This window comes from Artibeus jamaicensis, unplaced genomic scaffold (genome assembly GCF_021234435.1).
Source record: "Artibeus jamaicensis isolate MK-2021 breed Jamaican fruit bat unplaced genomic scaffold, CSHL_Jam_final contig_3109, whole genome shotgun sequence".
NCBI classification, from domain to species: Eukaryota; Metazoa; Chordata; class Mammalia; order Chiroptera; family Phyllostomidae; genus Artibeus; species Artibeus jamaicensis.
Window position 1 is genome coordinate 179,088 of NW_026521716.1, and position 25,181 is coordinate 204,268.

Sequence of the window (25,181 nt, forward strand, 5' to 3'; positions counted from 1 at the left end):
CACCAAGTCAGGGCCTTTTATTATCTCATTTTAAAGATGAGAAACTGAGTTATGGACACTGACCATTTGCCCAAAAATGTCTCAGCTTGTAAAACTTTAAGACTCTGGCTCAAGTGTTAGTCCTATGCACTGTTCCTAGCCTCTCTGTACACGTGATTGCATTTCACACTCACACCCCACCCTGGCCAGGTGTCATCATTCAAGCCTCAGAGAGGTGAAGTGATGTCCTAGCGTCCGTTGCAGAGTGTGGACATAGTGAACACTGGGTTTGGGATTCCAGAGCAAAAGCCTTTGTCCCAGCTCTCTCTTGCCCTCCTGAGCATCCAGGCTGGGTGTGTGCCCACACCACTCTCCCGTGGCACTTCGAAACCCTTGAGGGTGGGGCTGGCCTTAGCTACTTCTCACTGCATCTGTCCCAGGAGTGGGAGGATAAGGAAATTTACCAAGTATAATGAAAGGTTGGTATACAGGAAGGGGAGGCAGGACTGACTTCACGGGTGAATGACCCAACTAGTCACACAGGACCGTACATTTGGTTTAATGCTCTGCTTTCATCCATCTTGAAATTCTTAATTTTTAAGCAAGGCGCTTTGCATTTCATTTGCAGTGGGTCCTGCAAACGATACAGCCAGCTTCTTTGGGGACAGTCCTGGGAGAGGGACAATCCCAGCTCTCCCCTGACCTCCCAGGCCAACTCTGTGTGAAGTGTCATCTGGGTGGCCAGCAGCAGAGCAGGTCTGGCACTTTGTAGCTGGGGAGACCTGTCCTACCACCACCTTTCCAGGTACCCAGGCCCAGAAGGGAACTTCCGCACTGGACACCCACGTGTGGGCAGGAAACTACGTGAACACAGATTGCAGCTCCAGGCCTGCAGGGACGGTGCGCATGCGCGCTGAGAACGGTTCCGGGAGGCCGCCGGAGGCAGGGCGCTGCTGAGGCCCGAGTCTAGCTGAAGCTAGGTCCAGGGGTGGATCCCAGGCCAGGGTGGGAAGGGCCAAGGGGCGGGGCGGATGGGGGCGGGGCGGGCCCGGGGGCAGGGTGGAGCCAGGGTGGGGCGGAGCCAAGGGAGGGGTCTGGTCGTGGTTGGGGACCGGGACTCAGCCTAGTAGGGGCGGGATACAGGTCGCAGCCACGTCCGGGCTAAGGATAGGAGCGGAAAAGGAGAGGAGCCCGGGGCAGTGCGGGGACTGTGTGACCTTCTGGAGTGTTCCAGGAAGAGGAGCTGCTCCCTGGAAGCGGGTTGGGCGAAGCCAGAGGGAAGCCTGGCCCATGGTTACGGGCAGTGCTTGTGGGCCGTGGTTCACCCCTCGAAGGTTCTGGGACTGTGTGAGAGGAAGTCCTGGAGATGTGGGAGCACCCGACATAACGAGGGCCGGGAAAGCTATTCCCTGCCCCTAACAAAGCTGCTTCGGTACTTTCCATCTGGCTGGGGCGGGGGAGGGGGAAGGCCCCTTCCTAGAGACTTCCCTGACTCCATTTGAGGAGGCTCCTAGCTTTTATAGTAACTTGTCACCTGCCTCGTAAGGATGTTTTGAATATAAGATGAGATAATCAGAGCTCTAGGAAGAGTGCCTTGCACATAATGAGAACCCAATAAATGTCAGTGTTATTATTATGTGGAGTTTGCCCATAAGTTCACTGTCTCGCTCCCTGTGTTGGATCCTCAAGGCCAAGCACCAGCCCTGGCATGTAGCAGAAGCTCAACAAACATTGTCATATAAGTGAGTGAGTGAGTGAGTGAATGAAATGAATTTCTAGCCTCCCGGGCGGAGCCTGGCACTGCCTGGGTCCTGGACATCAGAGAGGCAGCTCTCCGCGTTGGGCAGGAGTGTCTCAGTAACCTGAGCATCTCTAGTGAAGCTGGGGAAGCTCTCAAGCTCATCCTCCTGGATCTTCAAAGCCCAGGATGGAAATGGGGAGGAGCACTCCTAGGCCTTGGCAAATGCCAATTCTCACCCGCACCTCATTCACACATCCATGTACACAATGTCAAGTTCAAGACCTTCCCCATTCCTCCTTTGTCCTCCTCAACTCTTCCCATGACCATCAGGATCATCCCACCTCCTCGAATTATAGCTCTTGCCAGATTTATTGTAGGTATGCATTTAGGGGTCTTCCCCACTGGACTGGACCACCAATGAATCCTGCCTGTTTCTCTTTGTGGCCCTGATTTTGTGCCGGGAGCCATGATGGGTGTGAGGCAGGCAGCAGTGAACACCACAAACAGGTACCAAGCGAGAGCCTCTTGAGCGGAGACCTTTCAGCCCAGGAGATGGGGGGGGGGCACTCTCTGCTTGCCAGAAAACACGGGGAAGGGCATTTCAGGCAAGGGAAATTATAGAGTCAAGACCCCTGGGGTAGAAATAAACTTGGCCTGTCGGAGAGACTGGAGATTTAAAGGGCAGGGGGAAGGAGGTTGGAGTTGAATTAGAAAGGTGGACGAGGGCCAAAATGGTGAGGTCTTACCACAGCAGAGGAGGTGGGTTTTATCTTCAATGCAGAGGCAGTCATTGGAGGTGGGGTCTGATTTAGGACCGTGAAAACTCGGAGTAGAGGAGAGGCAGGGAGCCCTGCGATGAGCCCGGTGCAGGCGGCAGCACCAGTGGGAGGAGGTGCGGCTGGGAAGGAGTTCAGCAGGGCAGAAGGGAAGGACCAGGGTACGCTTTGGAAGCAGACACACCATGTAGTTCACAGGGCAGGCTAGATGACAGCATGTGTATGGGGGGTGATAGGTGAGGGAGGAGGGGAATCGAGGATGACTCTTAGGTTTCTGGAGAATGGAGGAGCCGTAACGGAGGTGGGGAGGCAGGAGAGCAGCAGGTTGGGCAGGGTCTGCGTGGTGGGAGCACGAGCTCAGTGTGGGACGCTTTAAGTTGGCAATACCTATTAGTCATCCGGGGGAGGTACCAAGTAATGACGTGTCTGCGAGTGTGCCAGCTGGACAAAGATGGGGTTTCACTCCTCTTCCACCGTCTCTGTCTGAGCCCGAGGCTGGCAGAGTCTGGGCACTGGACAAAAGTTTATTGAGAGAAGGAAAGACAGAAGCCAACCGGAAAAGGCAAAGTTACAGTCGACTTTCCTTCAACCACCAGAGGGCAGCACCACCCCAAAACACTCCCCGCCCCCACCAGAAACTGGCACTACCTCCCGGAACCTAAGGACTCACCAACCTCCCAGCTAGGGCTTCCAGAGCCACTTTCCAGGGCCAATGACTCAATGAGTGGCACAGTGGAGACAGTCTCTCTCATAAGACCCTGGTTTTAGGCCTGCGGGCCTGCAGACTGGGCTGTGGATGGGATTTTCCAGGGCGGTGGGGGAGGGGAGGGGAGGGCCATCTCCTGGAGCAGGGTGGCTAGCGCTTGAGAACCCACAGAGACTCTGGTCTGACAAGTTCATCAGGAAGAGTATTTAAAATTGGGGCTGCTCCAGAAAACCCAGGCCAGAGTGCCCAAGAACTGGGGAGGGGTTGGCAGAAGGGAGTTCTGAGGCCTCTTGCTGCTGCACACTGTGTGCCTCTGAGCCTGTTCTGCCACGGCCCCCATGTGCCACCGTGGGCTGAGGGGCTCGTGCACCCAGTCACTCACTCATCCCTCAAATGTCGATTAGATCTTTCTCTGTCAGGTTGTGCGGTGGGCCCTGTGAACAAGAGAGTAAACCGGGAGCATCCGTTACAGCTGGAGATGGTATAGATTTTTTTCTTTTAAAAATTCTTACTTTATTGATTTTAGAGACAGAGAGAAACAATCTGTTGTTCTGCTTGTTTTATGCATTCATTGGCTAGTTCTTTCAAGAGCCCTGTCCGGAGATTGAACCTGCAACCGTGGCGTATTGAGACGATGCTCTAACCAATGGCGCTAACTGGCCAGGGCTAATACCTTTTTTCCATACATTAGCATTTCCAACATCAGGATGCATTTTCCAATTGATGCAAACATTTAATAAAGCTTCACCGCCCCCCACTGTCAAAAACGTGACACGATGTACTTCGTAATCGATGACGTTTTCAAATCAGGGGACTAAGTGGTGAGTGCAGAGCCAGAGATGTACGTGATGGGTCGGGGGGGTTGGAGAAGGCTGCCTGGAGAAGGTGGCTCTTCATGGATGGGCAGTAGTTCACCAGGGATGTGGACGCACAGAGGGCTTTCAGGCACTAGGAAGAGCAAAGGCACAGAGGTAAGAACTGGTGGGCGGGCTGGGGAGGGACCTTGGGTGCACAGTCATCCAGGGCCTGGACTTGCCGGTTTGGGGACTTGTTCACTTGATTTGTTTTGGGCAAAGTCACTGGGGTTCTGGAGCTCCCTCTGGCCTGGAGTACTGCTTCCGGGGGCTAGGCAGGCAGTAACGCCATCCAATCTAGATCTGGAAGATGCACCTCTGGTCAGGGTCCACACCGGGGCAGCAGCCATGGGGGATCCTGAGAGGCAGGGAGTTTCAAAAAGATTCTCAGGAGGCCAAACAGTGGGGTGTGGTGGTAAACTAGATTAGGGCAGAGGAAGCAGGAGGAGCCAAGGCTGCCTCCTGGAGTCCCGGCCCAGGTATCTGAGTGGATGATGGTGCAAACCACGCAGAAGGGACCCTGCTCTGATGTGCTCTCGTTCCAAGGTCTGCTGAGGCTGATCTCAGAGGGCAGCCTGACACAGGCACGGGGACAGCCTCCCTGCTTTGCAAAAGGGTCCTGGTTACTGGACCTAGGACTGGGAGAGGACCTTGTCACCTTGAAAAGCAGAGGCTTTAGAGAGGGACATGTTGAGATAAGGAGGTGCTACTTTGAAATGCATGGATCATTCCTCGCAGTCCCTTGGCTCCCAGCAGTGAATTTCCCTTGCCAGGCAGGAATGGGACCCCTGTGCCTCCCAGAATGAGGGAGGTTGGACCCCACGCTGTGGAACTAGGATGATTCCATCATGAATCCATGGTTGGCTTGGAGTGCGGGCCAGAGACTTGGGTCTACAAACTGGTCCAGGGAGGGCAGGGGTTGGTATGGTGTCCTCGGTCCTGAGCAGGAGTTCTGGGGACTGGGCATGGGGTAATCCTGGAATCCTACTACAGTGGTCAGGTTCCAGATTCATGGTGAACTGCTAAGGGTTCTAAGTTCAGTCTGGGTCCTGGTTGGATGTCCCGGTGCTGGGTTCTTAGTGTTGGGTCTAGGACCCCGATTTAGTGTTGCTGGTCCAAGACCAGGTCTGAGCTCTTCCTCCAAGTCCAGGGTTTAGGGTCGAGGCAGTGGCCTGGGTCTGGGGTTGGAATCAAGGTTGGAGGGTCAGTAGCCAGAATGAGATCGAGACCCTGATCAGTGTTTGAGGTCACGGTCAGAAATCTCGATAATGGATCCTAGTGAGGATCTGGGGTCTGCTGCCAGTGTCAGGGAATGGCTGTGGAGTTGGGGGACCCACGGTTGTGACCCAGAGCCTGAGGTCTGGGGCTGGGTTCAAGGTCTAGGTCCCGGATCCTGTTTGGAATCTGGGGTCACAATATTACCCAGGTCTGGTGTCAGGTCGCGCATTGCGTCCAAGATCAGGGAGTCAGGGTCCCAGAGACCCAAGTCCCTGGGATCATGTTCTGAAGTACCAGTCTCAGGTGAGGGACGTGGTCTATTGTCGAGACTGGAATCCGAATTGCGATCAGACTGGGGGCTCAAGGTCTGCGTCCAGCGTTTTCTTCTGTTGTGCCCCAGGTCTGGGGAAGGGTGGTGGGTCTCGCCCGCCTGGCGTTGGGGTCCGGGGTGGGACGGGTCGGACGTAGGGTCTGCGTGGCCGCCGGGGGTCAGGCTGGGTGCAGCCCGCGCGGCCTCCAGGGGGCGCCGCCGCCCGCCCGTCTGGCCCCTCGCGGGCTCGCTGGCGCTGTGCGCGGCAGGCGGGGCCGGAGGCGGCTGCGGCTCCGGGGCGCGGGCGGCGACGGCGGCGGCGGCGGCGGCCCGACTGCAGTCCCGGCGGGAGCGGAGCGAGCCGGGGCCGGGCCCGAGCCGGCGCCATGGGGCGGCGCCGCCTGTGAGCCGCGGCGAGTGGAGCCGCGGGCGCCGAGCGGGGCTGGGCGGGCGGCGGCGCCCGAGGCCGACGGAGCGGCCGGGCCGGGCCGAGCGCGCCGAGTCGAGCGGAGCGGAGCGGAGCTGAGCGGCGGGAGAGGCCGCCGCCGCCGCCAAGATGGCGGACCTGGAGGCGGTGCTGGCCGACGTGAGCTACCTGATGGCCATGGAGAAGAGCAAGGCCACGCCGGCCGCGCGCGCCAGCAAGAAGATCCTGCTGCCCGAGCCCAGGTAAGGTGGCCACCGGCTCCTCGGCCCCGCGCCCCGGCGGGCGCCCCAGCGCCCAGACCTCTCAACCCCAGTCCACTCGGGTGCTATCCCGTGACCCCTTCTGCCCCAGCCGCCGCTCCGGGTCCAGCAACCCTGCCCTGACCCCCGCGACCCAGGCCCCGTGCACCTGAACCTCCAGCGCCCCAACGCCAGGGCTTTCCAGCCCCAGCGGCTCCCCGACCGTCTCAGTGCCCCCTGCCCCGCCGCTCGGCCTCCCAGTGCCCTCTTGCACTCCGCCTGGCCCTCGTCTCTGCCTTCTCCCCAAGTAGCCCCGCGCGCCCTCCATCCTCCTCCGGGCAGCCCTTGGTCCTTCCACAGCCCCCTCCTCCACCTCCTACCATCTCCCCGGCCTGACAGTATTGCCCATCATTTTGCTGCCCCTACACCCAGCCCATCTCCCCTCGGGGTTCCTCTGCGTCCACTCTCAGCCCCTTCTGGTGGACACTTGTGTGAGATTTGGGGGACATAGAAGTCTTCCCCACCCTCTGATGGGTCCCTGGCTTTGGAGGTCGGTGTGGTGAGGAGCAGGGTGTGGTGTGTGCCCCAGCCCAGTGGAGGAGGCCCCTCACTGCCCCCTCTCCTCCTCTGGTGGGCCCTGCATATGGTGCCCTGTGGTGCTGCTTGCTGGGGACATCGCAGCACCCCTGCAGCAGCTGGACCATGCTGCCACCTCTCTGTGAGACAACTGATGTCATTAGACCTGGTATCAAAGTTTAAACTGCATGCAGGATGTAAGTGCGGGAGTGTACGGGATACAGACGGTAGCTGAGGCGTGTCCAGCATGTTATGGCTTCTAGAGCATTTTCCCAGTGTTTGAGCCTCGTGACCACCCATGGACAGGTAGGATGGGTGTGGTTTTTGGTCCCTCGGAACAGGTGGGGCACCTGAAGCCCCAGAAGTGAGTGGTCTGCCCAGTGTCACAGGTGATCCAGGGAGGTGCCTGGCCACCAGATCAGGGCTTCCGGCTTCTCCTTCCACGTTTCTTCCATCACTGTGGCCGGACCCAGGGCCTGGCTGTTCTGCATCTGTGAGAGCTGTGTGCCCACTGCAATTCCTCGTGTCACCTGGGGAGGCCAGTCCCAGGGACTCCCCATACCTGCCCGAGACTTGGCATGCTGGTTCTGGGCAGCCCAGGAGCCTGTCCTAGCTGTCATGGTCTTATCATGTGACTTTGGGCAAGTCCCTTCTTGTTTCTGGGCCTCGATTTCCTCATCTGTGAAATGTGAACGTGAGGCATAAGGCCGTGGCTGCGCAGCGAGTGCCCTGAGACTTTGAAGCAGGGCCCAGAGCTGTGAGGGGTGCTGTGCCGTCGCCGGTCGCCATGTCTTCCTCAGGGCCCTGTTCACTGGGTTTCAGATTGACTGGACACCGGGCCTGGGAGAGGAAAATCAGTCTGCTTTCTGAACAGGCCGTTAGGGCTCTTTTTTTCTAGACATTTGCAATCAGATTTCTCAAAACAGGAACCAGACTGACTGTCAGCTGGGGGCTGTCCAGGGAGCAGTGACAGTTGGAACAAAAACGAGTTCAGAAATGACAAAGCCACTTGGGAGGAAATGGGGGAGTCGGCCTCTGGGGCCCGCAACGGTTCTCCTTGCTGGCCAAGACCTCAAGACCCTCCTGCAGGTCAGAGTTCTGCAAAGGGTGAGGCGGGGCCTTTTCTGGAACTCTCCGCCTTTGGGCAATCTCTCCCCAGAATGCATTGCTCCCGATGGGGCCCCACCTTGGGTTGGCTCTGCAGGTGTCAGCACCCTGAGAAACGAGATGTTCCTCTTTCCCTGTCCTCTTTACCATCTGCGGCAGTGATGGCGGTGATAGGAAGGATGGTGGAAATTATAATAATTTATTATTTATTTTGACATCTGTCATCTCAGTTGATCCAAAAACCACCATGCGAAGTTGGCAAGGCCACGCCTTGCCTGTAGCAGTTGCGTGAGAGCTGCCAGCACTGTGCCGTGTCTGACACCAGGGTGGCGGTGGGCTGTAGGCAGGAGACCGGGGGCCTGGGGGCTTGGGTTCTTGTACAGGGTCGCCCGCTGGCAGCATGGTGCTGGGTGTACGGCCCACTTCTGCGAGATGGACTGGAGGCTCCAGGTGGTGACCTTTGGTGGGCCGAGGCCAGGAACGGCCAGAGCTGCTCCGAGCAGCATCCCTGAGCTGCCCCCGGAGTCCAGGCCTCCTGCATCTGAGGACACGCCGGCCTTTGCTCTATGCTTCCCACACCCAGCGGGTCGGATGCCTCCTGCCCTGGAGAGTCATTATGACTGTATCGTTGCCTGGCACTTCCCAGTTTGCCAAGTGCTTTTTACTCCATTTATCTTTTTCATGATTGTGGGAAGCAGGCACAGCAGGTGATAGTCTTCCATTTAATAGTTGAAGCGACTAAGGCTGAGAGAGGAGATTTGGTAATGGGGGTGGCGGAGGGGGGACTGGAACCTGGACTTGGGTTGCCGGACTCCCGGGTGCCCTTCCCTGCTGTGGTTTCTTTCCTCCACACACCCCTCTACAGCTCTGCTCTCCCCTTGCCCACGTTTTTTGGAATGTGCCAGCTGGCACCCCTTCTCCTGGGAGCCATGGGGCTGGGGAGGCGGCCTGGGAGCAGCGGGGCAGCGCCCAGCTCTGTCAGCTGGGCTTGTCCAGGGGCCTGCCCCCGGCACAGCCAGTGCCCAGAGGGGGCAGCTCCACACCTGGGGCCACATCGCCCCTCACACACAAGGGCCGCGTCCAGGAGAAAGGCCGTGGCTTGTCCGTGATGGGGCGCCATTTGGAGTCCCTCCCACCTGCAGGTAATCCTTCTTGGTGGCTGGTGCCCGGGTCGTGGCTTGGCTGTGCACAGCTCTGTCATCACAGCTCTGACTTGTCACAGCTGGGGAGCGTGAGCTGTTGGGCACAGGGGCCTTCCCTCTGTCACCCTATAGAATTCGAGAAAACTGACCCATTTCTCTACCTTCTCATGGAAGGAAGCAATGTTGTGTAGCTGGAAGACAGGAGACTTGGCTTCTAATCCTGCTGCGATACCAGCTCAGTGGGACCCAGGCACGTCCCTTTCCCTGGCTGAGCCTGGCTGAGCCTGCCTGGCTCCGTCTCGGGGAAATGAGGAGCTGCGCCTTCACTGATGGCCTCTCTGGGTCCACGGTCTGCGCCTTTCCCCGGAGGAGCTGCTCACTCTCCCCTTCTCAGCAGCAGCAGTCCTGTAATTATCGTCGTTTGCTTAATATGACCTTGGAGGCCTTGTGTAATTAATCTCTGGGCTCTGGGCTGAGGAGCCCGGCTTGGGCGGTCCCAGGAGGTCCCCCTGCCCTCCCCAGTGACAGTGGCAGTCCCGGCAGCAGATTGTCAAAGCCGGGTGCCTCTTGCAGCCTCCCATTTTCTCGGCTGCTTCCTGGTCCGCCCCCACGTGGATTTCCTTCCTCCTGCCCTCCTCTGGCTTCCCTGTCTCCCGGACCGCACTCTTCCTCTGCTGCTTCTTCGTTCCTGTTAACTCTTAGCCTCCAGGACTTCCTGCCCTTGACTGGTAGGGGAAGGGGTGCAGGGGAAGTTTCCTCCAACTCTCCCTCTGCTTCTTCAGCAGCAGCCTCTATTCCTAGTCCAGAGCGTTCCACTCCAGTGGCAGCACCCTCCCTCCGCCTGCCCTTGAAAACAAGACCGTCGTCTTGGCAGTCTCTCCCTGCGGGCCCTCAGAGCCCCGAGTTCCCCAGCAGTGGGTCTTTGGGCTGTCTTCTCCCATCTGTCCCCCTCTCCCCAGCACTGGTGTTAATGTTTTTGCCGTGAAGTTGCTCATCTGCCCGTTTACCGAGGGACTGCGGGAACGCAACCATCCCAGGCAGGCTGGAATCCGTGGGGGGAGTCTGGGCTCCGTCAGCCCAGGAATAACGTATCCTATGAACCCCCAGTCAGTCACTACTGGCGAATGGCTGGTGAGGTCCGTGCAGGCACACTCTGCAGCTGGCGGGGTCCCTCCTGCCCTGGGCAGGCGCCCAGGTCGGTTCGTTGAGGGGTCGAGCATCTGGCCTCGGGGGTTCGGCTGCCATGATGTGGCCAAGGGGTGCTCCCACCTGGGACCACACAGCAGCTGTGGCCCGAGGGCGTCTTTGGGGAACACACAAGCTCTGTCACGCCTGCCCTTTCTTCCTGTGGCCCTTCCCACTCTCCTACAGCCCCGAGGGACCACATCCTGCGCTCATCACGAAGACGGAGTTACGTTCAAGTTATTGCTAAGCCGTTTCAAACAGGAGACTCCAAAACGGATGTCGGGCAGCAGCTTTCCTAAAACTATAGCATTGCCCTTTCTCCGGCGTCTGCGAGGGCGGGGGGGCCTGGCTTCAGCGTGGGTTTCCTGGTGGCGGCAGCACGTGGGCGGCGCTGTTCCCCGAGGGGCAGTTCTCCAAGTCTGGGGCCAGCCTGGGTTTGGGGAGGGGCAGCCCGGGAGCCACGGAGCCCTGGAAGTGTGTTACTGGTGCACTGACACCAGCAGAGTGAGGTGCAGGGTGTGGTGTTAGTGTCACATTCATGTAGAGGCCGTGGCACGTGACAAGGCCGCCGCAGTGTCTCTTCCCGCACACCCCACCAGTCGCTCGGTGGCCCGGTGCCACTGGGCACCCGGCGGGCGAGGACAGGATGCTCACACCGGGCCTGAGTGCGAGGTGCCCGCCGGGCGTCCTTGTCCCTCCCGGGCTGGGCCTGCCCCACATCTGGCCATCTCAGTTGGTCTTTCCCGATTGGCGTGTGTGCCCCGTCCTCGAGCTCTGAGGGCACTGACGGCCCCAGGGAGAGTCATTGAGAAATATTTATAAGCCCCAGGGGACTTCCTCCTTCCACTCCCACGGTGGTGCCACGTTTCCTGGAAATACCGCAGAGGGTGCCTCAGACTCCCCGCTGCTGGCTTGTAGCCGTTACCTCCCGGAGTGCGGCGCTTCCGACGTGGCTGCCCTGGCAGGTCCCCACACCAGCTTCACTGTCCTGGGACTTCAAGGCTCCGTCGTCCCTGTTACATGGGCACAGGAACCATGGACCTGGCCCGCCAGGCGCCAGCCAGAGCTGCCCCCAGCCTTACAGACTCCCAGGAGAGATGCCACCTGCTGCCCACAGCCACTGCCAGGTCACAGGCCAGGGTCCCCTGAGACCCTGCACCCTGCTCTGCCACCGAGGTCAAGGGGAGGCCCTTTCTCAGGGAGGGTTGGACGTGTTCTGGCCACTAACGCGGTGTGGGACTCTGGGCAAGCCGCCAGACTCTTCGGCCCTTGATTTCCTCACCGTGTGAAGGAGTGTGTTTGCCTCTGACCCACCCTGCGTCCCTCCCTCCCAGTCCACGTAGGCTGCCATCTGTGACCCTGTGCAGGAGTCACCTGCAAGGCCCAGTGCAGCCTGCCAGGCCACTGCACTGCGAATAAGGGCTTTTGCTTTTCCTGTGAACCACATGGTTCCAGAAGGTACCGGAAGTTCTCACCCCCTCCCTGCCTGCCGACCCATCACCCCTACCCTCACTCTGGGCTGAGACGGAGGAAATGCCCCCCCACCCGGTGTCAGGCGGGGCCTGCCTCGGAGCAGCTGCAGCCGGTGTGAACAGCCCTGGCCGCAGGTGGCCCTGGCAGGCAGCCGGCCGGGTAGCTCCCTGCCACGGTGGGGCGGGCCTCCTGCCGAGGGGCCCTCTGTACTTTGGCAGGGCAGGTATTGGGCTCCACTGGGGCCCCCGGGCGAGGCAGCACGAACGCGAGGCTGGTGTGAGCAGAGCCGTGCAGCAGCCCACGTGCGTGGCTCAGGCTGCGCTCCTGGGCCGGGCCCTGCCCAGAGCCCACTGTCAGGAAGCCACCGGGCCACAGGCCCCTCTCCCCGAGAGCACGGCAGGTGTGGGACAGAGACGCAAATGAGAGCAATTTATTATGGTCCCTGGTCAGAGTCTAGGAGGAAGCACAGGCGGTGGGCTCCCAGCAGGTGGGCCCTCATCGCAGGGCCGCCATCTCCAGAGAGTGCTGCCTCTGCCCTCTCGGGCTTTTTAAATGGCCGGACAATTCAGCATTTTGTTGACATCCGCATTTTACAAATGAGGAAACTGGACATTTAATGTTGGTGACCTGCCTGGCCTCTGGGGAGGGATGAGGGAAGAGCCCTTTGGCACCAGACCTGGGTGCCGGTCGGCCACCAACCACTGGGAGAGCACAGGCAGCCCCAAGCCCGCCCCAAGGCACGCGGCTGCCTTTGCACCCCAGGGCTGGCCCGGGGGCCACGTGCTCCTGTCTTGGGGTTGCTGACCCGGGTGGGCTCAGGAATGCTGCTCCGGGCCCCCACCACCCCAGACTCTGCCAGGATCAGGGAGCGGGTGCTGGAGACAAAGGCGACCCAGCATGGGGAGGCCATCACCGCCTCCCCTGCACTTGCCGCCCTGGCGGGACCACCCCCCACAATGTTTTCCTCACTTGCCAGGCCCTGTGGGGTCCGACAGGGAACTCCACTGCTGTCGCTTTGGGGGCCTTCCCTTCCGTCCGAGTCTGACCTTGCGTTTGGTGGGGGGGGGGCATGTGTATTTTATTTAGAAAACATCTTTTCCTTTTTAAGGAAGAAAGTAAAGTGCTGTGGCTGGGAAGAATGCTGCGGCCTCCCATGCAGGTTCCTGCGGGGAGAGGCGGGGCGGGGGGCTGGCTGCCAGGGGAGCTCAAGTGGGGACCTCGGTGTGTGAGGACCTCGGTGTCCCGGGCGGGACGGCTCCCTGGCTCCGGGCGGGCTCTCCCGTGGCGCCTCCTTCGTGGAGCTGGTGCCCGTCTGGCCTGTCCTCAGGAAGCGGGTTGGGGCACAGGAGGGCTTCCCAGTGACTATTGCAGGGGCCATGGTGGGGTCACACGGACAGGCTGGAGTCACTCTGCCTGCCATCTGCATTTCCTGTCTGGACAGACATTCCACCTGAGCACACCAGACCACCGTCCCACGGTGTGTCTCCAAGGAGGATGGACAGCTTGTGATGTGTTTTCCCCTGGTTACTTTTTCTCTTCCCCTTCCGTAGGAATGAGGGCTGACGCGGAGAGCCCAGGGCTGGGCCAAAGGCCAACAGGCGCCCCCCTTCCCGGTCCCCTCATGGGAGAAGTCCAAGCACTTGGCCTTTGCAGGGTGCCTCGGCCCATGCCCCTGACTCCCAGCTGCCTGGTCTCGCCACCCTGTGAGCCTTTGCCGCCTCGGACTGGCCTTCCCACTGAGCTCGGTCCCATTGTGCCCCTAGGCTGTCCCAGTGTCTGAACCAGAGGTTCCAAGCTGCCCTCCCAGAGCGGGGAGCCCTAGAGCCCCACGAGGACTGTGGCCTGAGGCCTCTGGTCCCCAGGCAGGGCTCTGTCCTCATTCCGCAGAGTGTTCAAGCTCCCGCTGCCCATGCAGCACCTTGGGACGTGGGATCGGGCCTTCCCTCCTGGGCTCTATCTGCCCCTGTGTTCTCTTACGAGGCTTCTCTGTGCACAGCTCAAACACAAGCAAAGGCCCAGGGAGGCCGGGCCTGGGCCAGACCATCTCAGAAGGAAAGTGCTGAGTGGAAAAAGGCTGAGTCCTCTTCCTCCGAGCCCAGGCCCAGGGGCTGGGCAGGCTCTGCTGGCGCACGGCCGCCTTCCAGCTGGCCTTGTGCACCTTCCTTCCTCTGTCGGCTGCCATTTCTTCTCTCCTTCCTGGCCCAGTGTCTTCGGTCCCGGCGCTTCCTGCAGTGGGCACATCCAGCGGAGCCAGTCAGCCCGCTCCCTGCCCAGCTGTTCTCTGCCCGGTGTGCCCCACCACAGCTGCTTGCTCGTCCCTGGCCCGGCCTTCCCTTCTCCGTCCTCAGTCTGCCCACCTGCCCCGGGCTGCACCGCCTGCCGACATCCTGTCGGCGCTTGTCCTGCCCTTTCCACCGAGTCTGCCCCGACGGCCTGGAACGTTCTTCCCTTCCCATGTCTCCTCCAACTGACTGGGTCCCACTCAGGCTTTGGCACAGTCTGGCCGATGTCACACAAGCAGGACTGGTACCCTGGGAGGACCTGCCTGGGGGACGGGGTACATGGCACCTCGCCTTCTGGTGGGTGCTGGACAGCAGGCCCCGGTGGCCAGGGCCCTGTGCTGAGCCCTGAGAGGGATGTGGAGAGGGGAGGGCCCAGAGCCTGGACCGTTCGTTCTCCACGTGTCCTAAGGGTCATGTGAGCCTCGCGTGGTGTCAGATGTGACTGCCCAGCGTGGCCCTCAGTGCAGGCAGTTGGGAGTCTTTCTCAGGGTCCTGGACTAGTGAAGGCCGGATGTGACTGCCACTGGCTACCAGGACAGGCAGGCCTGCAGGGCTGGACCACAAGTGGTCCAGGAGAAGGGGGAGGGGACAGAAAGGCGTGTGTGAGTCATGAACTAGAGGGTCCTGTGCCTCTTTCCCAGCTCAGTGGTGGCCGTGAGACAGGTGGGCGGGAGTGTGGGTCTGGGCCCCTGCCGCCCCACTGGAGCCCCGGGGCAGGTGGAGGGACCTCGGAACTGAGACTTGGCTTTGTTTCTTTAATTATTTTTAAAAGTTGAGGTATAGTTCAGCGTACCATAACATTTGCCATTTAAAGTCAAGTAGGTTTTAGTACACGCCCTGTGTTGTGTAGCGCTCACCACACCTCGTGATCCCAGGGTACTTCCGTCTCCCCAGAAAGACTCGCACCTGTTAGCAGCCCCTCTGCCGCCCCCGGCCCCTGCCAGTCTGCCCCCAGGCTCTCTGCATGTGCCTGTTCTGGACACGTCGTACAAATGAAATCACATGCCACTCGGCCCGTGGTGCCTCTTTCTTGCTCAGCAGAATGCTTTCAGGGTCTGCCCAGATTGTAACGCATACACCTCTCATTGCGGCTCCGTTTTGTGGCCTAGCAGGATGCCTTGCATGGCCAGGATGGGCCGCGCTTTGGTTACCCATCACCTGCTGGTGGGGGAGGCCTGGCTTTTGAGGTTTGGCCGAGTCCCCAAAGCCAGCATGAGGCAGCGCTGGGACCACACTTCTGAGCAGCCACCCGCTGGCCACCCTAGCTTTCAGGCACAGAGCCTTAGGGGGCAAGCGGAGGCTTCCTCAGGTCCCTCTGGTGTGGCTTTCCTGGAGGGAGCAGGGACACCCGCCAGCAGGGCCCTCCACTCTGGACTCAGGGAGAGAAGACAACAGCCTTCCAGGGAAGTAGGGCCTGGAGGCCCGACAGACATCAGGGGGGCGGCAGATCACCACGGCCCCTCTGTCTTTCAGCATCCGCAGTGTCATGCAGAAGTACTTGGAGGACCGGGGTGAGGTGACCTTTGAGAAGATCTTCTCCCAGAAGCTGGGTGAGTCCAGTGAGGGCCTCGCCAGCCCCAAGGATGGGGGTGTGGGTTTGCCCCCTCCCATCCCATCCCCTGGGGCAGGACCACCAGTGAGCCCTTGGGTGACAGCAGGGCTGTGTGTGTCCGTCCCCCCCCCCCCCGTGCCACTCAGCCCCTGGCTGTCAGCCCAGGGAGCCCTGTGAAGGGGTGGGGGCCCAGCAGTCTTCCAGGGCCACGGGGGAAGTTCCTCCTTTGGGGTTTTTGTTTTTGAGAGTTGCAGCTTCCCCTTGGCGCAGGCACGGTTGCTCCGGCTGCTGGTAGAGCTGACAGGAAGGGGCGGGGCTCTTCCTGTGGCTCCTGCCTCGCTGCGGTCGGCCGCCCGGCCCGTGGGCCCTCTGTGTGAGCAGCCTACTCGGGCTGGCCGGGTCTCGGTTCTGGTCCTCCAGGGCCTGTCGTCTTAGCGTGGGGACCTGGCCTAGGGCACGGCCGGGGCAGCTCTCAGAGAAGCCGGCTGCAGGCACACATAGCTCTGGCTCTCTGACCTGATTTCCGGAGAACAGATCTCGGCTCTGGGAGGGGAGCAGCCTGGCCTGGCACAGCCTGGCCTGGAGGTCAGGCTTGGGGAGCCGGTGTGTAAGGAAGCACACCTCATGGGTCCCCTGCTTGTGTTGTGTGAGCTCGGGCACATTGCTTAACCTCTCTGAGCCTGCTGGTGCCCTCACCTGGGACCTGCTACTCAGGAGCCCTGCTCGCCGGGCCTAGGGGAAGGCTGGGAGAGATGGTGCCAGTGAAGGCCCCTTGTCCCCGTCACTCAGAGACATAATACTGAAGCACCAGGCCTCCCTACCAGAAGTGACGGCCACACACTCTGACAGAGGTGCCCAGGCTGTGGGGTCAGTGCCCCCAAAGAGGCATAGAAAACTGCCCCGTGCTAGCTGGTCACTCAGGTTGGGCTGGAGGCTGTGGGACCAGCCCTGCTTCTCCTTTGCCTTCCATCGCTGCCTTGAGGCCAGGCCTCAGGCCCCTGCTCCTGGGCCGGGTGAGACCTGGCCTAGCTGGGGTCTTCTGTGAGCCCCTGCCACAGCCTGTGTCACCTCTTCCCTCCCCCGTGGCCCATGCCCTTCAAGGCCCCACCCCCCAACCTGCCCTTCCGAGGACCTGGCCCAGGGTCGATGAGCCCCAAGCTCTCATGGCTGCCACGTAACGCCTGCCTGCCACACCTCCCTGAGCCTCAGTTTCCCCAACTGGGTCGGAGCCCCCCCCCCATCCGCCTGTTTCTCAGGGCTGCTGTGTAAAGCAGCCAGATGATGGAAGGGGCTGTGAGGTGTAGGGAGAGGGGGCAGCCCCTCGGAAGCTGCCTTCGTCCCCCTGTGCCGCCGCTCCGGCCTGGCCTGGGTGAGCCTCACTGCTCCCGCACGGCCTACCCGGTGTGGGCATCACCCTCTGGGAGGAGGTGCAGGCCCTGGACTGCAGTGAGAGGGCAGGGGCTCCAGGTGCCAGAGCCCACCCCCAGCCTCGGCCTCACCACGGTGCCTGCCACTTTCCGGCCACCGCCTGAGGAGGCAGATTCTGAGAGGAGTACAAGTGCAGGCACCCCGACCCCACACCCAAGAATCTTTAGTGGGTGGCTGCCTTCCACGCCGTCTCACCCAGCCCCGGCCTGGGCCAGAGACCGCCTCCACCCCCTCCTTGTGCAGCCCTGCCCAGGGAGCACCAAGCCCACACCGCCCCCGGGGACGGGAAGCCTGTGCGGCGGAGTGGCCAGTGTGACCCGGAGCTTGTTTTCAGGGTACCTGCTCTTCCGAGACTTCTGCCTGAAACACCTGGAGGAGGCCAAGCCCTTGGTGGAGTTCTATGAGGAGGTGAGGCCGACCCTGCTCTGCCCGCGGAGGGGGGACGAGGTGGGGCTGCTTTCGTTGAACCCATGGGGTGCTTGGCGTTGGTGCCCCTAGGCTCCGCTGGGCCAAAGGTCACCCTCGGGGAACTCATCCTCTAGATCAAGAGATACGAGAAGCTAGAGACGGAGGAGGAGCGCCTGGCCTGCAGCCGGGAGATCTTCGACACGTACATCATGAAGGAGCTGCTGGCCTGCTCGCACGTGAGTGCCCGGGCCTGCGTGCCGGCCCAGAGTGACCGGGGCGATGGGAAGGGATGAAAGGACCCTGTAGAGAGTTCACAGCCACCTCTGTCTTCTCCAGCCCTTCTCGAAAAGTGCCATTGAGCACGTCCAGGGCCACTTGGTGAAGAGGCAGGTGCCTCCGGACCTCTTCCAGGTGTGTGCTGAGCTCATTCCCCACTGCCTCCCAGCCCAACCTGGGTGGCCATCGGCCCTGGCCACGGAGCTGATGAGCTGCCCCTCGGGCCCAGTCACCAACTTCTGCCTCCCCCCTCCCTCCCTCCCTCAGCCGTACATCGAAGAGATTTGTCAGAACCTCCGAGGGGACGTGTTCCAGAAGTTCATCGAGAGGTGAGAGTGGGGTGCACTGGAGAGAGCAGGGGGAGGAAGAGGTCACCGTGAGAAGGGCTGTGGGTGCTGTGGAGGGAGAAGCCACCCCACTCTGGGCCCTGGGCTCATCTGCACCCCCGTGTAGGGACTCCTGAGAGGTTAGGCCAGGTCGTCACCTGCTCTACACTCCTGCCCCTCCTGTCTCGGCACCAGGCCTGTCCCAGGGGATTCTCCAGGGACCAAGGGACCATCCAAGAGCCCTTCCCTTCCACGGACTGTCTGGCACCCTGCTGGGCCTCTCTGGGCCAAGAAGCATCGGGTGGTGGTAGGGGCAGACACCAAAGGACACGCTGTCCCCCTGCCCCCCACCCTTATGTCCAGGGTGGGGATTGTAGGCAGATTTCAGCCTGCAGTAAGGAACAGTTTTCTTAGGGTCTCAGCTCCCCAGCCATGGTGTGGGGGCTTCACAGGGAGTGAGCGCTGCGTCACTGGAGGTGTGCAAGCAGGGGTGTGATGAGCACCGTCAGTGTCGTCCTGGCAGGAAGTCTGAGTTGGGTCGGAAGACCTCTCTCCGGGTTACCTGATTACAGCAGGAACCGCCACAGAGCGGGCAGCCCCGCTTGGCCAGCGCTTGGGATGGGGGCCCAGCTCAGGGTGGCCCTGTTCCTGGGCAGTCCCAGAGAGGACACTGAGGCCCAGGACCCCAGGGAATGGCATCAGAGTGGGGCGGGTCGCACCTGGCATTATTCCACTTTCTGAAACTCGTCTCAGGCCAGGTTCTTCTCTTACAGTGATAAATTTACACGATTTTGCCAATGGAAGAACGTAGAACTTAACATCCATGTGAGTAGGCTGGGTGGGTGTGGGAGCCAGGCCCTAGGGCTGGGCAGGTTGGGGCATCTGCCCTTCAACCCCCTGGGGTGGTGGCTGTAGGGTCAGGGCCAGGTTCCCCACGGGGGTGGCTCAAGGCAGGTAAGCATGTGGTGAGGGCGGCCCTGGGTAAGGGGCCCAGGCAGCCTGCAGTGACCCCGGCCGTTGCCGCCCCTGCAGCTGACCATGAACGACTTCAGCGTGCACCGCATCATTGGCCGAGGGGGCTTCGGCGAGGTCTACGGGTGCCGGAAGGCCGACACGGGCAAGATGTGAGCACCCATTTAGCCGCCATTGGGTGGGATGCCAGAGGGAAGAGAGGTCCCCTATGGGTGTCCCAAAGCCATTGGTGCCCGTGGGAGAGCTCTGGGGGCGTCAGGGCCCCGGGTCGCAGGTGGCAGGGTCCTGAGTGGGCAGGTCTCTGCAGGGGGATGTGTGCCCGCTGTTCGTCCGTGCCACCGCCCCCACCCCCGTGTGCGCTTGTGCTGCTTCACCCCTGGGCCTGGAGCGCCCGGCCCGCCAGCACTTTCTCCTGCCCTCTCTCTGTCTCCGTGTGTCATAAGCTTGTCGTGGTGTCCACTCTTTCCCAAAGGAGCCCCGAGGACTCGCTCCACCCCCAGCCCTGGGCCCCAGAGCAGCCTTGGGCTCTGCACTGTGGGCACCTCTGGACTGACTCCCTGACCCCCTGACCCCCGTCCCCCAGGTACGCCATGAAGTGTCTGGACAAGAAGCGTATCAAGATGAAGCAGGGGGAGACCCTGGCCCTGAACGAGCGCATCATGCTGTCCCTTGTCAGCACCGGGGTGAGCTGGGCGGGCCGGCCACCTGGGCAGCCTTTGGCTCTGGGACCCGGGGCTGCGCCTGGGCTGACGTCCCCTGGTCCTGTCCCCTGCCAGGACTGCCCGTTCATCGTCTGCATGTCCTATGCCTTCCACACACCGGACAAGCTCAGCTTCATCCTAGATCTCATGAACGGTGAGTGTACGTTCCGGCCCCGGACGCACTGGGGGCCCCACCGCAGGGCCCTGGGCGGGCGCTGAGTGCTGCCTCCCGCAGGTGGGGACCTGCACTACCACCTGTCCCAGCACGGGGTCTTCTCCGAGGCCGACATGCGCTTCTACGCAGCGGAGATCATCCTGGGCCTGGAGCACATGCACAACCGCTTTGTGGTCTACAGGGACCTGAAGGTGAGCCTCGGCCCGGCCCTCCTCTCCGGGCGCCCTCCCACCCACCAAGCCGTTTTCCAGATTCAAACTGTGATTGAGGGAAGGAGGTAGAGACCTGGCCGGGGCCTGGGGCCATCACCCTCTAAAGTGAAGGCAGCAACCCCACCAGCATCTTTCCTGCTGGGCACGGTCCCGGGCCGCCAGGGGCCGCTCACTGGCGTGTCTCCACAGCCCGCCAACATCCTGCTGGACGAGCACGGCCACGTGCGCATCTCGGACTTGGGCCTGGCCTGCGACTTCTCCAAGAAGAAGCCCCACGCCAGCGTGTGAGTGCCCCGCCCCTGCCTGCCCCTCCCACACCCTCTGCCGCACCTGCTCACGGCCTCTTTGCCTCCACAGAGGCACCCACGGGTACATGGCCCCTGAGGTGCTGCAGAAGGGTGTGGCCTACGACAGCAGCGCCGACTGGTTCTCCCTGGGCTGCATGCTCTTCAAGCTGCTTCGGGGGTGAGCAGGCCATCCCAAGTGGGCGGGTGGGACCGGACAGAGCAGTTCCTCCCCCAGCTGTGGGGGAGGAGCCCACAGCTGCCTGGGCGTTAGGAATGGCACCATCCCCGGCTTTGGACAAGGATCATTGATGCTATCTGCCTCAGTTTCCCCATTCCTGTCCTGTGACCTCAGCCTTGGCCTCTCTTGCCCAGGCACAGTCCGTTCCGGCAGCACAAGACCAAAGACAAGCATGAGATCGACCGCATGACGTTGACAATGGTGAGTGTGGGGCAGCTGCCGGGCGAGCTGGGTGGAGTCCCTGTGGGTGTGAGTCGTGGACTCTTGGTTCTCACCAACAGCGACCTCAGGCTGCCCGTTCTCACTCCAGCCTCCTGCCCTGGAGGCTCCCCCTCCCTGTGTGTCAAAGCGAACATGGCCTCAGACGGCAGTTGGGAAACTGGGCCTGCCTCCCCTCTGCTCTTCCTCGGCCCCTACCGCTAGCGGCTCACTCCCCTTCCCGCAGGCCGTGGAGCTGCCGGACTCCTTCTCCCCCGAACTCCGCTCCTTGCTGGAGGGGCTCCTGCAGAGGGATGTCCACCGGAGACTGGGCTGCCAGGGCCGAGGGTGAGTGCCGGGCACTGGGGCCACCGCCCAGCCAGGCCCCTGCAGGGGCTGCTGGGCCTGCGCCTTTGAGGAACTCGCAGGTCGGGGCACAGCCAGCTCCACGTCCAGTGTCCTCGGGTGCAACTGCTGGAGCCAGCTGGAGACTGGTTTCCGGAGAGGCCCTTGTAACAAAGATGGGACGATGATGGTGATGACAGCAGCTTTTCGTGTTTATTAAACATTTACTAAGTGCCAGGCACGATGTTGCAAGATGTACGATACTAAAACTCGCAACAGCCCCACAGCGCAGGAACTCCTATCCTCCCCCGTCCAGAGATGAGGAAACAGACATAGGTTTAAGGAACTTGCCCAAGGTCGCACAGCCAGAAAGTGGCTGAGCCAGGAGTTAGCTGGGGCCACCTGCCCCACGCCCGGACACAGCCCCCGCCTGGATGACCTGGGTCTCCCCACAGGGCCCAGGAGGTGAAGGAGAGCCCCTTCTTCCGCTCCCTGGACTGGCAGATGGTCTTCTTGCAGAAGGTAGCAGTGGGGGCCAGGGCTGCAGGGGGGGGGGCGGCACTGAGCCCCGGTCCGGCCCATGCTGACACCCAGCCCTGTGCTGTTGCAGTACCCGCCCCCGCTGATCCCCCCGCGTGGGGAGGTAAACGCTGCCGACGCCTTCGACATCGGCTCCTTCGATGAAGAGGACACAAAAGGGATCAAGGTACTGGCCTCGCCTCCCTTGCCCCTCAGCCCTGAGCCCTGAGCCCAGCCTCGGCGCGTCCTCCTTCCTCCTCTGCCCTCGTGAGACCCTTCGGCCCTGTCAGCTGCTGGGCCTCAGGCTCCTTGTCCCCAAATATCCCTGGGTGTGGGCCAGATTGACCTGCCTGGGGCCCGTGGTGATAAGTGTCCCTGCCCCATCCCCACGATGCAGTTACTGGACAGTGACCAGGAGCTGTACCGCAACTTCCCCCTCACCATCTCCGAGCGGTGGCAGCAGGAGGTGGCAGAGACTGTCTTCGACACCATCAACGCTGAGACAGACCGGCTGGAGGCCCGCAAGAAAACCAAAAACAAGCAGCTGGGCCACGAGGAAGGTGAGGGTTTGTGGCTGTCAGGGTGCCCACTGCCCATGTTAGAGGAACAGGCTCAGGTTTCGGGAGCCTGGCTGAGGTCACAGCCAGGGAGCAGCCAACCTGGGATTCCAACCCGGGCGGGGCCTCTCTCACTCTCCCTCTCTCAGCAGACTACGCCCTGGGCAAGGACTGCATCATGCACGGCTACATGTCAAAGATGGGCAACCCCTTCCTGACCCAGTGGCAGCGGCGGTACTTCTACCTGTTCCCCAACCGGCTGGAGTGGCGGGGCGAGGGCGAGGCCCCGGTAAGGATCCGGGCCAGGGGGCCCAGGCTGGCTGGGGCCGGCTGGGCTAGTCCTGCACCCTCACGCCCCCTGCCCACCCCTCCCCGCCCTGCAGCAGAGCCTGCTGACCATGGAGGAGATCCAGTCGGTGGAGGAGACGCAGATCAAGGAGCGGAAGTGCCTCCTTCTCAAGATCCGCAGCGGCAAACAGTTCGTCCTGCAGTGCGACGTGAGTGGGGGCGTGGGGGGCTGGTGGGCAGGGCGGCGTGGGGACAGGGTGGCCTCGGGGCACCCAAGCCCCGCCTGACGGACCCCTGGGCACGTGCAGAGTGACCCGGAGCTGGTCCAGTGGAAGAAGGAGCTGCGCGACGCCTACCGCGAGGCTCAGCAGCTGGTGCAGCGCGTGCCCAAGATGAAGAACAAGGCCCGCTCGCCCGTGGTGGAGCTGAGCAAGGTGCCGCTGGTCCAGCGCGGCAGCGCCAACGGCCTCTGACCCCCACCCGCCCGCCTTTTATAAACCTCTAATTTATTTTGTCGAATTTTTATTATTTGTTTTCCCGCAAAGCGGAAAAGGTTTTATTTTGTAATTATTGTGATTTCCTGTGGCCCCAGCCCCCAGGGAGGGGCCCGCTTGCCCTGGCTCCTGCTGCTGCCAGCCCAGCCATTCTCCAGCCACCCTCAGCCCTGATGCCTCGGGGGTACCCGCTCCCAGCGTCTTCCTGTGGGGGAAGGGCAGCAGCCCCGGGCAGTCCCTGCCCCTTCCTGGGGACAGTGCCACGGCAGGCCCTGCAGGCTGTGCTCTGCACCCGTGGCACAGTTGGGCGGCTCGGTGTCCCCGCCCCCGGGGAGGTGCAGCACAGGAATACTACCTGACTTTCCCCACCTGTCCCCTCCTGTGACAGGGACACAGCCCTGCACAGTCCTGCCTCTGGCCAGTTGGAGGAGGAGCCATTGTCTCCCTGTCCCCGGGGCCGCCACAGTGACTCGGACCCCTGCACCCTCACTGGGGAAGAGTCCCCGAGACACTGACGGCCTTTGTCCCCACCTTCCCTGGACGCTGGGGCTCCTCCAGGAGGGTGCTGTTGGCAGCAGCACCTGCCGTCACCACAGCCCCGCTCTTCGCCCCAAGCGCGCGGGCTCAGGAACCGTAGAAAGGCAACTACGGGTTGTGCCACACTGGCCTAGCCTGGCTCTGAGGCCCCTCTGTCCCCAGACTGGGCAAGGCCCTGTCCACCGGGACCACAGAGGTCAGCCTCGGTGGCCTGGCAGCACAGCGAGAGGGGCCAGTTGGGCCGGCCCTTGCCACCGCAGGCCAGCCGGTGTGTCCCCTGGGCTGTCCAGCCCCGGTCCCCACGTCCCGTCGGTGCCACTGCCCACAGGGCCCGCCTTGCCCGCCGCATGCCCCCTCGTGCCAGTCGTCCTGCCCTCCGTGGTGTCGCGCCTCCTCCCCCAGGGGCTGGGTTGGCTCACCCCCCACATCCGCTCACTCCCTGGGGCGTTTCTTTGCCGATTTTTGAATGTGATTTTAAAGTGGAAAAATGAGACTATGCGTTTTTATAAAAAAATGGTGCCTGATTCCTCGGCTGCGTCAGACTCTTTTGTGCCCAGTGGCCGTTCCAGCCATCACTGGGCGGGGCCTGAGGGGAGAGGGTCTTGCTGCTGCCAGGTCCCCCACTGTCACAGCAGGCACCCAGGGCCAGCCCTCTCCAGGGTGGAGGCGGAGGCTCCCACTCCCCCTCCTCCTCCCACCCTGCAAAAGCAGACGGGGCCTTCTGCCCACTGCCCAGTGAAGCAGAAGGAGGTCCCTGAGTCTGGTGCTTGGCGTCCCTGCGTTTGGTCTGAGCGAGCACCCCAGCTCACCAGGCACGGTGCTGAGGACACTCGTGGACACACGGGCGCCTCTGCCCTCGGGCTGCAGCGAGCCGCTGGGCCCCCAGCCTTCCTAGGCTGCGGCCTCCCCTCTGGCCTCTCATCTACAAGGGACTCTGGTCAACTTCCTTGTTCTTTTTAAAGTTACTGGTTTGAGAGAGACCAGTTTGCCGTTCCTCTTACTGATGCATCCATTGGTTGATTCTTGGATGTGCCCGATGGGATTAACCCCTGCAAACATGAAGAATCTGGATGGCACTCTAACCAACTGGGCTACCGGCCAAGGCCGCCGGGCAGCTTCCTTTTCTCTGAGCCCTGCCCTGCAGCCCCCCATGGGCGAGGTCTGTCGCTGCCCACCCCATGTAGGGCTCTGCTGGGCAGGGCCCAGGGAACCACCTCCATAGCACAGTGTGGTGGGTGGTGAAGGAAGGTGGCTGCTAGGGGTGGAGGCTAAGGAGTCTGGGAAAAGGCTCTTTTGATTTTTTTAATTTTATTTTAGAGGAGAAGGGAGGGAGATAGAAACATCAATGTGTGAGGGAGACATTGATCAGTTGCCTCTCACACGCCCCCAACGAGGGACCTGGCCCACAACCCAGGCATGTGCCCTGACTGGGAATCGAACCAGTGACCTTTTTGCTTCAAGGTACCACACCCAACCAACTGAGCCACACCAGTTAGGGTGTAAAGGCCTTTGAACTGGGCTTCCAGCGTTGGGGTGGGGAGGTGGGGGAACGTTTCGGATTCAGGGAAGGGCCAGGCAGTTGGGAGTGCTTCCGGCTGGCAGGAGCACAGCAGGAAGGAGCCAGGCCTGGGAGGCCTTGAATGCTAGGCTCAA

The 25,181-nt window shown here is 61.6% G+C and overlaps 1 protein-coding gene across 2 annotated transcripts; it reads left to right on the plus strand.

Moving 5' to 3' along the window:
• Window positions 1-5,866: 5,866 nt before the first annotated feature.
• Window positions 5,867-24,052, plus strand: GRK2 (G protein-coupled receptor kinase 2). Of its 2 annotated transcripts, none has more exons than XM_053662917.1 (21): window positions 5,867-6,253; window positions 15,489-15,565; window positions 17,330-17,403; window positions 17,538-17,639; window positions 17,740-17,814; window positions 17,947-18,008; window positions 18,779-18,830; window positions 19,038-19,129; window positions 19,561-19,660; window positions 19,754-19,832; window positions 19,914-20,044; window positions 20,255-20,349; window positions 20,423-20,530; window positions 20,725-20,791; window positions 21,036-21,136; window positions 21,589-21,655; window positions 21,744-21,839; window positions 22,050-22,212; window positions 22,359-22,498; window positions 22,593-22,706; window positions 22,806-24,052. In XM_053662917.1, exons 1-21 carry the CDS (start codon window positions 6,141-6,143, stop codon window positions 22,968-22,970), a joined length of 2,073 nt encoding a protein of 690 aa, XP_053518892.1. In that variant the 5' UTR covers window positions 5,867-6,140; the 3' UTR covers window positions 22,971-24,052. The 2 variants fall into 2 exon arrangements, with proteins under 2 accessions (XP_053518892.1, XP_036991198.1); XM_037135303.2 differs by having other exon boundaries at window positions 5,869-6,253; window positions 22,362-22,498.
• Window positions 24,053-25,181: the final 1,129 nt, after the last annotated feature.